Here is a 12,026-nt window from a genome sequence, read left to right on the forward strand (position 1 = left end):
TGATAGCTTTAGCCTTAGAAGTTACTGAAGTTCAGAGAGCTGGAAGCCTTCCCTGCTATTGTCTCATTGCCCTGTATATGATATTCCTATAGCAGACCGGGCACGCTTAAATGTCAGCAGCTTTTCATGCGATTAAAGTTCTGATTTCTAAAGGTCACTTAAAATGCCTCAGGCTGTACCTCTGCTTACCTTGGTAGCTGCTCTTATGATCTGTAACCACCTTGCCCATAATGTTTGAGTTTCCTGATGATCATGTTTTAATTTATTGTGTTACTTGTAATTCTTTAATTCTTTGATGGTTCTGTGCTTTCGACAACTCTAATTTTATCTCGTTTGACCATGATTATTTTTTTTTTTAACATTACCCCTTTCTCCTAGGAAACATTCTCGTACACCTCATACCAGTTACTTAGTTCAGTAGCATTTAAAAAAAAAAGGCAAAGAAACCTAGTGTGGACTGTGGTTTACATCATGACAATATACATTATATAAATGTCTACATATATATGTATGCATATTATATGTAGTTCTATCAAATATAGACATAAATAATTTTCATATTTCAATAGTTAATTTTATATGTAGATTACTTAACTTCGGTGTTGGCTGTTTACTATGTTTCTTTTAAACAATGATGTTTATCACTAGCTAAATAGATTTCATTTCTTCTCCTGTGCTACCAATTTAAAAGTATTTGGGAGGGCTTTTGGCTACACTGGACTGGTGTGTTAGGAAACATCCATGGCAAATGTTCTAGTGGTCAGCAAGTGTCTTAAATAATGAAGAATTAGTCCCTTCATTGAACATGCACATTGTGTCTTTACTGAGAAACATTGTCAACCTAATAAGTGAAACCACAAATCTAAATAATAGCTCTCTATAAACTAACACCTTTCCCTTCTGGTTTTTAAAATATACATGTATTTGTTTATTTTTATATATGTGTGTGCATGATTTTATGTGTACCATGTGCATATTTGGTGCCATGGAGGCCAGAAGAGGGTATAAGATCACCTTGAATGGGATTTACAGATGGTTTTGAGTCCCCTGATACGGTTTCTGGGAACTGAACCCATATCTTCTGCAAGAGCATCAAATGCTCTAATCACTGAGCAAGCTATCCACCCCAGCCCCTCTGCTTTGTAGTATACAGCAAGGGGTCACTGAGGGTTCTTAGAGTGATCTACCTTGATAATTTCTTCTTGTTCTGTCATTTGTGTGTACTGCTTTGTGAAGCTTTTAAGGGTTAGTCTATGTTTTGTGTATCCCCAAACACAGGTACACACACAGTAGGTGCTCAGTGAAGAGAATGAATAGTTTTGGCTAAATGTCCTCATGCAAGTTGATAGCAGAAAAACAAACAAAAAACCAACATGAGCAAAATAATCGATCCAAAACTGAAAAAACAAAAAACAAAAACAAAAAAAAAAAACAAAAAAAACAAACAAAAAAAAAACAACCCAGTTTCTTGATTCTCAAGCCAGTCTGTCAATCACATTTTTGGTTTTATATAGAGAGATTGGAGAGAAACCCTCTAGGCACAGAAAGAATGATTTAGACAGAGATGTCAGGAGATAGTTATATGTCTCTCATCTGTTGACACTACTGTTCTATTTTCTGTCTTTATAACATCCCCCCCTTATATTAGTGTAATGAGTGTGAGATTCCTCTGCACCATTGCTTGCATGCCTAGTTTGTTCCATCCTGTTGCTGGGTCACATTCTGTTGAATACACATGCATGGGATTTGTTGTGCATTTACTGGTACAAAGATATTTGAGTTGTTTCCAGTTTTTTTTGGCAGTGGTATTATTCAGACCTAGGATGCTGTGCAATGTGATCATAAGTTTTTGTTCAATTGTATAAGAAATGACCAAGGTGCTTTCTAGAGCAGTTGTGCCTTTTGCAATAGCTCCGTAAGTGAATAGAGTTATTCTGCAGCCTCATCAGTATTTGTCAATTCTGATAGCTCTGTGGTATCACACTTTGCATTTTCCTAGTAATTAATGCTAAATAATTTTTGAAATGCTTACTCACATTTGTAAATCTTCTTTGGTTAAATATCTGTTCAAAGATTTTTTTTCCTATTTAAAGTTGGGTTTGTTTTCCATCATTGATTTTGAGAACTTTTTCTGTATTGTGTTTCTGTAGGACCTTGGCAAGGCTTCGAGGCAGTAGATATTGATGTTCCTCATGTTTTACTAATAGGTCTAATAGTGTTTTTGTGTCTTCTAATATTTTAATAATGGTAGTTCACTTTTGCAGTGTTTATTTAATGAAAACATTCTGAAAGGCATTAAAATGGAGGTTTTAACCCAAGATAGTGATGGGAAAATGAATTACACATTCTTCCTATGTGATATGAAGAGTCACATATTTTCAAGGTTTAAACCTGGCATTTTCACAACCATGAGTTGAGAAAAAGATCTTATTCCTGGGATATTTAAGGGCCTGGAGTAGAAAATGACTGTACAAATTGGTAACTTTTCTCTCTGGTAATTAGCACTTATTTTAAGTGACAGTATGGTGATTGTGGGGAGTATTCCAAAGATACGGACTACAGAGAAATAAGTCTTCTGGAAACATCGGGAAGAGACTGGACAGCACAGAAGCCTTGTCTACCCCTGCCCAAAGCTGTTCGCAGTAGAAATGCTGCACAGGCATTAGAAGCATGTCTGTGTTAATAGCTGGTAGGATCCTAGGAGTGCCAGATAAAACAGGACAGGAGTCTGTAGAGCTGCAGCTAATTAAAATAGCATCTATGCAGTTCTGGCCCCATCTGCATCGTGAGGTCACAGTTCTTCATGGATAAGTATTTGTTCTTATTTTTGAAATGCAAGGATGATATTTTTGCATATGTGAGGCTACATACACTTCCATGTGTGTGTATGTAGATGCATGTGGCGATCAGGCTCTGTTCCTCAGGAGGCACCAACTTCAGATTTTCAGGCAGGGTATCTCATTGACCTGGAGTTCTCCAAGTAATCTAGGCTTGCTTGCCAACAAGCCCAGGGATCCTCCTCAGCACTGGGATTACAAATGTGGGAATACCACATTCAGATGTTTATTATTATTATTATTATTATTATTATTATTATTATTACTACTACTACTACTACTTTCAAATCAGTAATCTTTTTATTGTTGTTTTTTGATAGTTTTGTTTTGTTTTGCCCATACAGAATTTCATGTAGCGTAGGCTGACCTTGAACTCCCTGTGTAGTCAAAGATAGCCCTTGATTACTGATTCTCCTATCTGAACTTCTGAAGCACTGTTTTGGTTTTATGGTGCTGGTGGTCAAACCCGGGGCTTTGTGCATGATAAGCAGGTCTCTACCAAGTGAGCTGCATCCTACACTCAGCTTTAAATGTGGGTTATGGGGATTAAACTCAGGGCCTCAGGTCTGTGTGGCAAACACTACCTCCTAAGCTATCTTCCAGGCCCAATAATGCATTTTTTTAAGGTTAAGTTTATTTAATTGTTTAAATTATACCTTATATAAATTGCAATTTAAGAACAGAGTTGGATGATGGGTTTTAAAGCTAAAACTAAGTGTCAGCATATGATTTGACATGACAGCTTTACCATCCTAGCCTGGTGTCTGCACATATGTACATAGTGGGAACTTTGTACCAATCTAGTAAATGGGTAACAAGTCTTTTCTTTTTTCTTTAATTGTAAAGAAAACCATTAGTGAACTTCTTATTCCTTTTGGCTTTCAGTAGTGTGCCCATTCTGTGGTCTGTGGTGTATGTAGGCTGCAGGGAAAAAAACAAACAGAAAAATTGATATATGTTAAGCTTTAGTATTTACAGACACTGAAAGATATTTTTAGCAGAAACATTTATTCATTTTGCAAATGAAAATACGTATCAAGAGGTGAACATGCTTAAAACTTTATGGTAACTTTTTAAAAAAATCTGTCATGATACCCATAAAATACGGCATTGGTCTTATGTGGGTGTTGATAGTGTGGATGGTTTTATTTATATTTCATTTTTAAAAACCAGCATAGGTTACTTTTGTGATTATAAAAGGTGGGGAGAAAGATTGTTCTCCTGTAGATATTGAATAGTGTCAGAAGGGAAATTAAACTTGGTTAACTTTAATAGGAAACTGTTGCTGTGTGAGTCTTTTGGATGAGAGAAACTTTCTTTCCAAATGTTTACATTGGAGGCATTTTTAATAATTAAAAATGTTTATTATTTATAGTGTGTGTGTGTGTGTGTGTGTGTGTGTGTGTGTGTGTGTGTGTGTTTTGAGGTCAAGGACAACTTTATGAATTTGGTTCTCTCCTTCTTCCTTGATGTGGGTCCCAGAGATCAAACTTAGGCCACAATACTTGCATGACAGATGCTTTCAATTGCTGAGCCATTTTGCTGGCCTATGGTCCATGAAGAATTTTTCAGAGTTGATTTTAGTTTGGGGTCATACTGTAGACATTTGTTATCTGGAAATTTGGACCTGCTATTTCTGGTTGATTACAAGAGACCCTGGAAAAGCTATTGGGAGACTATTAGTTTATCATAATCAACATGCACTATTTGAGTTAAGGAACACCATCAACCAGTTTTGTTGTTATTTGTTTTGTACACACACACACACACACACACACACACACACACACACGAACACATTCAAAAAGTGTGTTCCATGGAGCCTGTGTGTGATTCAGTGACTTTTTTTTAAACTGTGGGGGAGTCTTGAGGTGTATAATCAGCAACAAACATCCCAGTAGCAAGGCAGTTTTAAGTAGGACGTTTATTCAAATTGAGATAGCACATAGTCTGTTTAAAATTAAATAATGCTGAGGCCAAAGTCCCAGACCCGAGGCCACAGTCGTATACACATTGGCCACCAACCGACAGATTAAGCTCCCTGTGAAGCAGTTCCGGAGATTTGCAAAGGTGGGGTGTGGAAACGTGAAGCAATGTCGATGCTTCGGCATTACTATGGGCGTTTTATGGGAGGGAAAAAAAGAAAAGACAAGAGTTTAACCATGGGGAGCTTTGTCAGTCTCAATGAAAACAATTGCACCCTTTAAACAGTAATGTTGAAATCCGTGACTGCTGGTGTTTGGGTGTTCAGGTGTGGTTTTTTTAGTGAAATGCTGTACTGTTGTGTGTCTCATCTCTTGGTGAAAAGTTGGGAGCATGGTGCTGTGTGGGTGGACAGTGTGGACTTGTGTTCTGTCTGTTATGAAACAAAGATGTATAGGAAAGATTCTCCCTCCATCCCGCCAGACTTAAGTTTTAGATTCTTTCTCTAGCCTTCTCACCAGACTGCTCAAAGTCATCCTAATCTTTTTGAGAGAGCATCTTGTTTTTTGTCCCACTGAAATTTTTCCCTTTAAAAATATAATTTCTTCTTTAAAAGGGCATGGGAGCGTTTGCCCCTTAACTGGTTTTTGGTTTTCAGTTAAGTGTTTGATCTGATGAGCTATACCAGAGTAAGATGTTTGACTCCTGATGTTTGGAGTTTTGTTGAACTTTTTGGATCAGCTTTCACTTCTGGGTGTTACTCTTCAGGGTCTCTTGTTCTCTTCTGCAAGGATTTTTTTCCCTGGGAGGGCACCAACCATGTGATGCTTCACCTCCTTTTCAGTCCTGTCTCAGTCTGCTGCATTCAGAGGACTCCCAGAAACAGTCGAAACAGATGGTGGGAAGATAATAGCGATCACGTGGTGAGCTTATGACATAGGATGACATTTTCTGATTTTTCACAGCAGTCCGCATTTACATGCTTACTGCCTCCATTTTAACAACGAAGTAGCCAGATGTCAAAATCTTAACAGCCTGCCCAAGGTCGCACAGCAAGTACAGGACTGGTGAATCCCAGGCTTTTGGCCTTGGAAGCTGGTGCATTTCTAACCAGCAGCCTGGCTCTGAGGCCTTCTGTTCTGTTGCAATTGTCCTTCAGTGATGTTTCTGAGTAGCACTGACCTTGTATGACTTTCCTTTTGTCTTCCATGTTACATTTATTTTGGGGTAGGAATCTAGAGTGGTGAATTACTAGGTTCAGTAACTTGTAGCTCGCTGGAGATTGAGCTGCTCAAGTCCTTTTAAAGTTACTGACTGATTTGTGAGAGTGGCTTGTAGCTGAAGATTTCTTTCTTTACAGTTCTTAAAATATTATTTATTTTTTATTTTGTGTGTGGAGGTATTTCCCCTGCACGTATGTCTACACACCACATGCATGCCTGGTGACTGTGGAGGCTGGAAGAGGGTCATGGTCCCTGGCACTAGTTACAGATGATTACAAACGACTGTGTGAGTGCGAGGAAAGGAACTCAGGTTCTCTGGAAAAGCTGCCAGCGCTCATTTTTAATCACTGATCCATCTCTTCAGCCCTAGTTGGAGATTTCTAAGTAGCTTTTTTTTTTCTTAATGTATTTTATGTGAATTTCATATATTTGTAATTACTGGCTAGGGCTTCCACTTGTGAACAGTTACAGTGTAACTCATCAGCCAGCGTGCCTTCTAACCTTTTATTTCTGAAATCTGTACAGCTTGGATTCTTTTATTTCTGACGTCTGTACAGCTTGGATTCTCTTGCCGATGTTGGTGATGTCAGGTCTAGAATCTACTCTTAGTAGTCTGTAGGTTGTTTATTACCATTAGCTCTCATTATTTTAAATGAGTAGCCACCCACCTTCTACTCTGTAACCACAGGATTCCAGGGCTGCTCTGCAGATAGTATCTGTGGTCTACTCCTTTTAGCTCTTTTTACTTTATCCTTAATATTTGCTAACTGTAGCTCAGACAGTGTGAGAGAAAATATTTATAAAAAAAAAAAAAAAGATCCTCTTGCTAGGGTGTGTGTGTGTGTGAAAAATCTCTTAGAATATTGGATCTTGTTCCTGACCAAGGACTTAGAAACAAAACCTCCGATGTGTTTAACATGCATTAGTTTGTAAATACAGAGTCTCACTAATTGCATTTACAGTTCACAGCAAACTACCTGCTGTGTCTTGTTACTTTGAGGGGGGGGAAGTGAGAAGTGGTGTGTGTGTGTGTGTGTGTGTGTGTGTGTGTGTGTGTGTGTGTGTGTGTTATAAAATGCTGAATGCTGAGAAGCATGTTGAAATAAATGGTTTCTAATTACATTATGTGCCCCCTACGTTTGGCATGAGGTTAATTGGGTCCCTCCCAGACCTTTTCTGATGAAACAGTTCATTAGTTTTTTCTGATACTGTGAGACTCACCTGAATTCAGGTATACCAACCTTAGTTTGGGGTGCTTCTGTGTAAAGCAATAAATCAATAATTTATTGCCCTTTTATTAGAGTGGCTAAAAGTAGCAAAAATGTATGACTTTACAGAATCACTAGTTACTCATATAAGATTATTGCTTTGCCTTTCAAATTAAAATCTGTATGTATTCTTAAGATTGGTTTTGGAAATGAAAAGGATGGTTTTGGTGGTTAAGGCTCGTGTGTTTCCAGCACAAGTCATTGAGTGGTTTTCTAAAGGAAAAGTAATATATAGCCTTTACATTGTATATCATGGTAAACTGTTCAGAAAAAAATCCGTAAGTGAGCTGTGTATATTCTCAATTTAAAAAAAAACAAACATGCCGGGCGGTGGTGGCGCACGCCTTTAATCCCAGCACTCGGGAGGCAGAGGCAGGCGGATCTCTGTGAGTTCGAGGCCAGCCTGGACTACCAAGTGAGTCCCAGGAAAGGCGCAAAGCTACACAGAGAAACCCTGTCTCGAAAAACCAAAAAAAAAAAAAAAAAAAAAAAAAAAAAAAAAAAAAAAACAAACAAACCATACTCCTCCATGATAAATAAGCTTACAGCAAAAGGTGAAACATAAAACAATATAATTTTATGTAATAAAATATAATAAAGACTAGGAAGCTGCCCAAAGTGATTAACTCAACTGCTTCATTTTACTGTTGAGCAGAGAGAGGCCCAGTATCAAATTGTGGTTGGGTATCAGTATCAGACTTGGGCTTTCCTTTTCTGTCCCCGATTTTGATAGTATTTCTCCAGTCTTTTGCCAAATTATTATTTTTTAAATTTTAACTTTATGTGTATAGGTGTTTTACCTGCATATGTAACTATGCACCATTTGCATGCTTGGTTCCTGCAGAGGCCAGAAGAGGGCATTGGATCCTCTGGAACTGGAGTTACAGCGGGTTGTAAACTGCTGTGTGGGTGCTGGGAACTGAACCAGGGTCTCTGGAAGAGCACCGACTGCTCTTTGCCACTGAGCCATCTCTCTAACACTTGCCACAGTGTTTATGAGAAAGGATCCTTCCCCTTTCCTCCCTGTTGATTGCTGCCTTAGGTAGTATTGGGACCTGGGTTTAAAATATAATACTTCCTGGAGAAGGACCTAGTTTCTTCTAAGTTATCTTTAATAGGATTTGAGTTGTTCTCAATGATAGCAAAATTTGGAATGCTTGTGAGTCTGTATGGTAATAAGATCCACTTAAAGGGAAATTTCAAGCTATGAGAAATTTATGTGAACTTTGACTCCTCAATTGGTGAGCTATTTATAGTTCTTTTTCTATTCAGTTCTTAAGCAGAAGTACACTGCCCAAGATACATTGATGACTATGCCAAGGTCTTCAGGGCATCATTCTCCTTCCATTTCTTTTGGTGCTGGGGTGTGAACCTGGGGCCTTACACATGTTTAAATACACTCTGTCACTGAGGTTCCCACTAGCTCCTTCTTTCCTCATTTTTAACGTTGGTAGGATTCAGGCTTTGCTTTCTCTCTTGATTAGCCGTGAGAAGAGTTATAGGAATTAAATGCTACATAGGAAGGCTGAGTTGGCAGTTAAAATCATAGAATGTACATTTTCTTCCTCTTGTTGGCCTTGGGGAGGTCATTTTACCCCACAGTAAGCCTCAGTTTTCCAGTTAGCCAAGGGTGATTTTAGGTGCAGTTTTACACCGAGAGCATTTACTCCCTTTTTGCAGCTTCTGTTCCTGCTGGTTTTGTTCCTACTGCTGTTCCTGTCATTCCCAGTCCAGGACATTTTCCACAACTGACTTGCAAAAGGCTAGGAAGAAAGGGTCGCGATTCCCATTTCTGAATTTTGGCAAGAGGAAAGATGGGACAGAGTGACGCCTGTACTGGGGGATTGAAAGTGTCTTACTTTGAAAAGACTTTGTCTGGGTGAATTGATGACAGCTGGACCTTACATTAAACATGATTTTTCTAATGCCTCTTCCTACCAGTTCTTACAGTCCCAACAACGGAACTGTTTTGTGCTTGAACTTTATGGTGATTTTGGCATTAGAGGGACCCAAGGGCTCGGTTACTTCATTTACCTCCAGATAAGAGACAGAAGAAGCTGAGAGAGTTGCCCTGTTGGCCCAGTGCATGCCAGGACTTTCCCTCAGAAGGCTGCTAATATGTCTTTCACAGTGTTGATATCAAGTGGAGTATGGAAGAGAAAGTCAATTCAAAGACAGCTGCCAGGGCAGAGGGGAATGATTAATAAAGTATGTTTTCACCGGTTAATTGTTGAGTTACACTGTTGAGTGAGTTCCCTCCTTTCTAAACTGACTACATACCTATCATGTATGCACTTGTCTCTAGCCTGCATCTGCTCATAGGCTAAAAATGAAATCCTCTGACAACTCTCACCTGGAGGACTTTCATAGATTTTAAAGAACATCTGACTGGGATGGAGGTAGGATTTGTTTTCATTGCCCTTGATTGTAATCCGGAAGCCATTTCCATCCGCAGATCTATGTGATCTAGTCCGGAAGTGTGTTTGCTTATTTTGGTGAGGTATAGGGCTTTGACTATCCTTGCTAGTCAAGGACACTGGAAACCTCTACCAGCACACTTGTTCTAGGTAGTTTGAAGCTTTTTTTTTTTTTTTTTTTAAATGATACCTAAAGGGGGGAATTTCCAGGACTGGGGTATGTTTCTAAATCATGGGACATATAATTCATAGTGAAAGAGTTAACTTTTCTAAGTATTGCATTCTAAAATCAGATTATGACTATTCCCCTTGGTTTTCTGTGCTCATGTAATTTGTTTGCTGTTGGCTTAGCATTGATGACAATCACTACTTAGCTAACCATGTTCCTAACTTCATGTTTTGCAGGGATATCAGTATGAACAATATCACCCAGTTACCAGAAGATGCGTTTAAGAACTTCCCTTTTCTAGAGGAGCTGTAAGTACTACTTTGAGCATTGTGTATCCGTGTGTTTTCTACTCTTTCTTTTTGTACACGTGTGTTTTCTTCTCCTTTTTGGAACCTCTTTCTATGGAGGGAGCCCAATGTTTCCGGTCTAAGAACTTCTCAGAGCTTAGTTTTCAGTGAGCTTTGTGCAGGGAAGTCATGTTTGGGAGTTGGGGGAGAACAAACTTGCTTTTTAAGCAGTGTAATTACTGAAGTTATTTTTGAAAGCCAGAACTAAAAACTGCTACTTCCATAAGACATCCCCCCCTGCAATTATTATAACCATGATTGCCGCAGTGACACAGGCTAATTACAGTGTGATCCTGAGATAACATGGCTCCTGCATAATTACCGTTGTTGCCAGAGGAGTTGCTGTATGGGTAACAGGACCAGGAGAAATAACACAAGGTGTTCCAGGGTCTTGAGTCAACAGACCACTTTGCCAGTAAGTGAACAGCAAGCAGGAAACTGATAATAAAGCTCTTTGGCCGTTTGCACATGACCTTTTGGGGGTAAAAGTGTGTGACAGCAGCCGGCTACGTCTCCTAGAGCACTTTTAAGAACAATTTCTATATTTGTCATTTGCATTGTGAAAAAAATTTTTTTTGGATGTGTTTTTAACCTTTTCTCTAGTTGTGCTTTCCATATGCTTTTAATGTCCATAATGAAAAGAATGCACCTTTTAAAGAAAAGGAAACTATGCATTATATTTTTGGAATCCTGGTGGAAAGTAAAATTAGAGTCAGTTAATATAAGCCCCAGTTCAGGGATTATGTGGTATGGAGTGGTAGAAAGGTTACAGCTCGATACTGTAAGCATCAAAAAGACACAGGCCTGAAGGAATCTAAATTTCTATTATACATCATGTCTGTCTCTCTCTCTCTCTCTCTCTCTCTCTCTCTCTCTCTCTCTCTCTCTCTCTCTCTCTCTCTCTCTCTCTCTCTCTCTCTCTCTAGTAATAGAGCCAAGTCAGTGAGGCTGCCTCTCCTAGCTCAGCCCCTCCCTTACAGCATAGAGTCAGAGTCCAGTAAGACCCAGATTGTATTCCTAGCTCATTGAAATAGCAGTTTAAAGACTTAATCAATTAAAGAGAATTTTTTTCTTCCCACACAGCTTAGTTGAACTCAATGCTTTCACTGCAAAAGTTGAACAGAGATTATTTGTTACAAGATTGAAAATTGGGTCAAATTACTTAGACTCTTTCTGATTGCTGTCTTTGACTATAAGGTGTGATTAATAATAATCCCTCCTTTGTATTATTCTGGTACAAACAAAATATATATCTTAAATGTTTATTATGGCATATGATACAGAATGTTATATAAATGCTAGCTAGTATTTTATTTTTAAAGTGAATAAGGAGCAAATTATGTTCAGGTAAAAGGATTTAAGAGTAGGGTGTATATGGTGTGTTTTATTTATGCCTTTTTTTTTTTTTTTTTTTTTTTGGTTTTTCGAGACAGGGTTTCTCTGTGTAGCTTTGCGCCTTTCCTGGGACTCACTTGGTAGCCCAGGCTGGCCTCGAACTCACAGAGATCCACCTGGCTCTGCCTCCCGAGTGCTGGGATTAAAGGCGTGCGCCACCACCGCCCGGCTGTATTTATGCCTTTTTATGTAATGAATATTAGTTGCCTCTAAATAATGTTGTTTGAGCTAATTGCATTTGAAGTCTCTGTCTTCATCACTATAATCAATCTTTAAGGTACTTTTCTGCTTCCATTTTTTTTTTCACATGTAGTTTTACACTTCAGGATTAGGATCTCTTTACAGAAGTACTCATGTAATGAAAGAACATTCACAAGTGGTTGCTCAGCCATTGTATAGCCACTGTGGGATATATGATGTACCAGACAGGAAATGGAGAAGCTTCCC

The 12,026-nt window shown here is 38.7% G+C and overlaps 1 protein-coding gene across 2 annotated transcripts in view; it reads left to right on the forward strand.

The window, feature by feature from the left end:
• Positions 1 to 12,026, forward strand: part of Lgr4 (leucine rich repeat containing G protein-coupled receptor 4) — a 98,762-nt gene that overhangs the window by 45,210 nt on the left and 41,526 nt on the right. For both annotated transcript variants that reach the window (XM_076570254.1, XM_076570255.1), the window contains exon 2: positions 10,074 to 10,145. In XM_076570254.1, the coding sequence (XP_076426369.1) occupies positions 10,074 to 10,145 (72 nt within the window). The remainder of the gene's footprint in view (positions 1 to 10,073; positions 10,146 to 12,026) is intronic.

The sequence above is a fragment of the Peromyscus maniculatus genome, chromosome 4 (genome assembly GCF_049852395.1).
Source record: "Peromyscus maniculatus bairdii isolate BWxNUB_F1_BW_parent chromosome 4, HU_Pman_BW_mat_3.1, whole genome shotgun sequence".
NCBI lineage: Eukaryota > Metazoa > Chordata > Mammalia > Rodentia > Cricetidae > Peromyscus > Peromyscus maniculatus.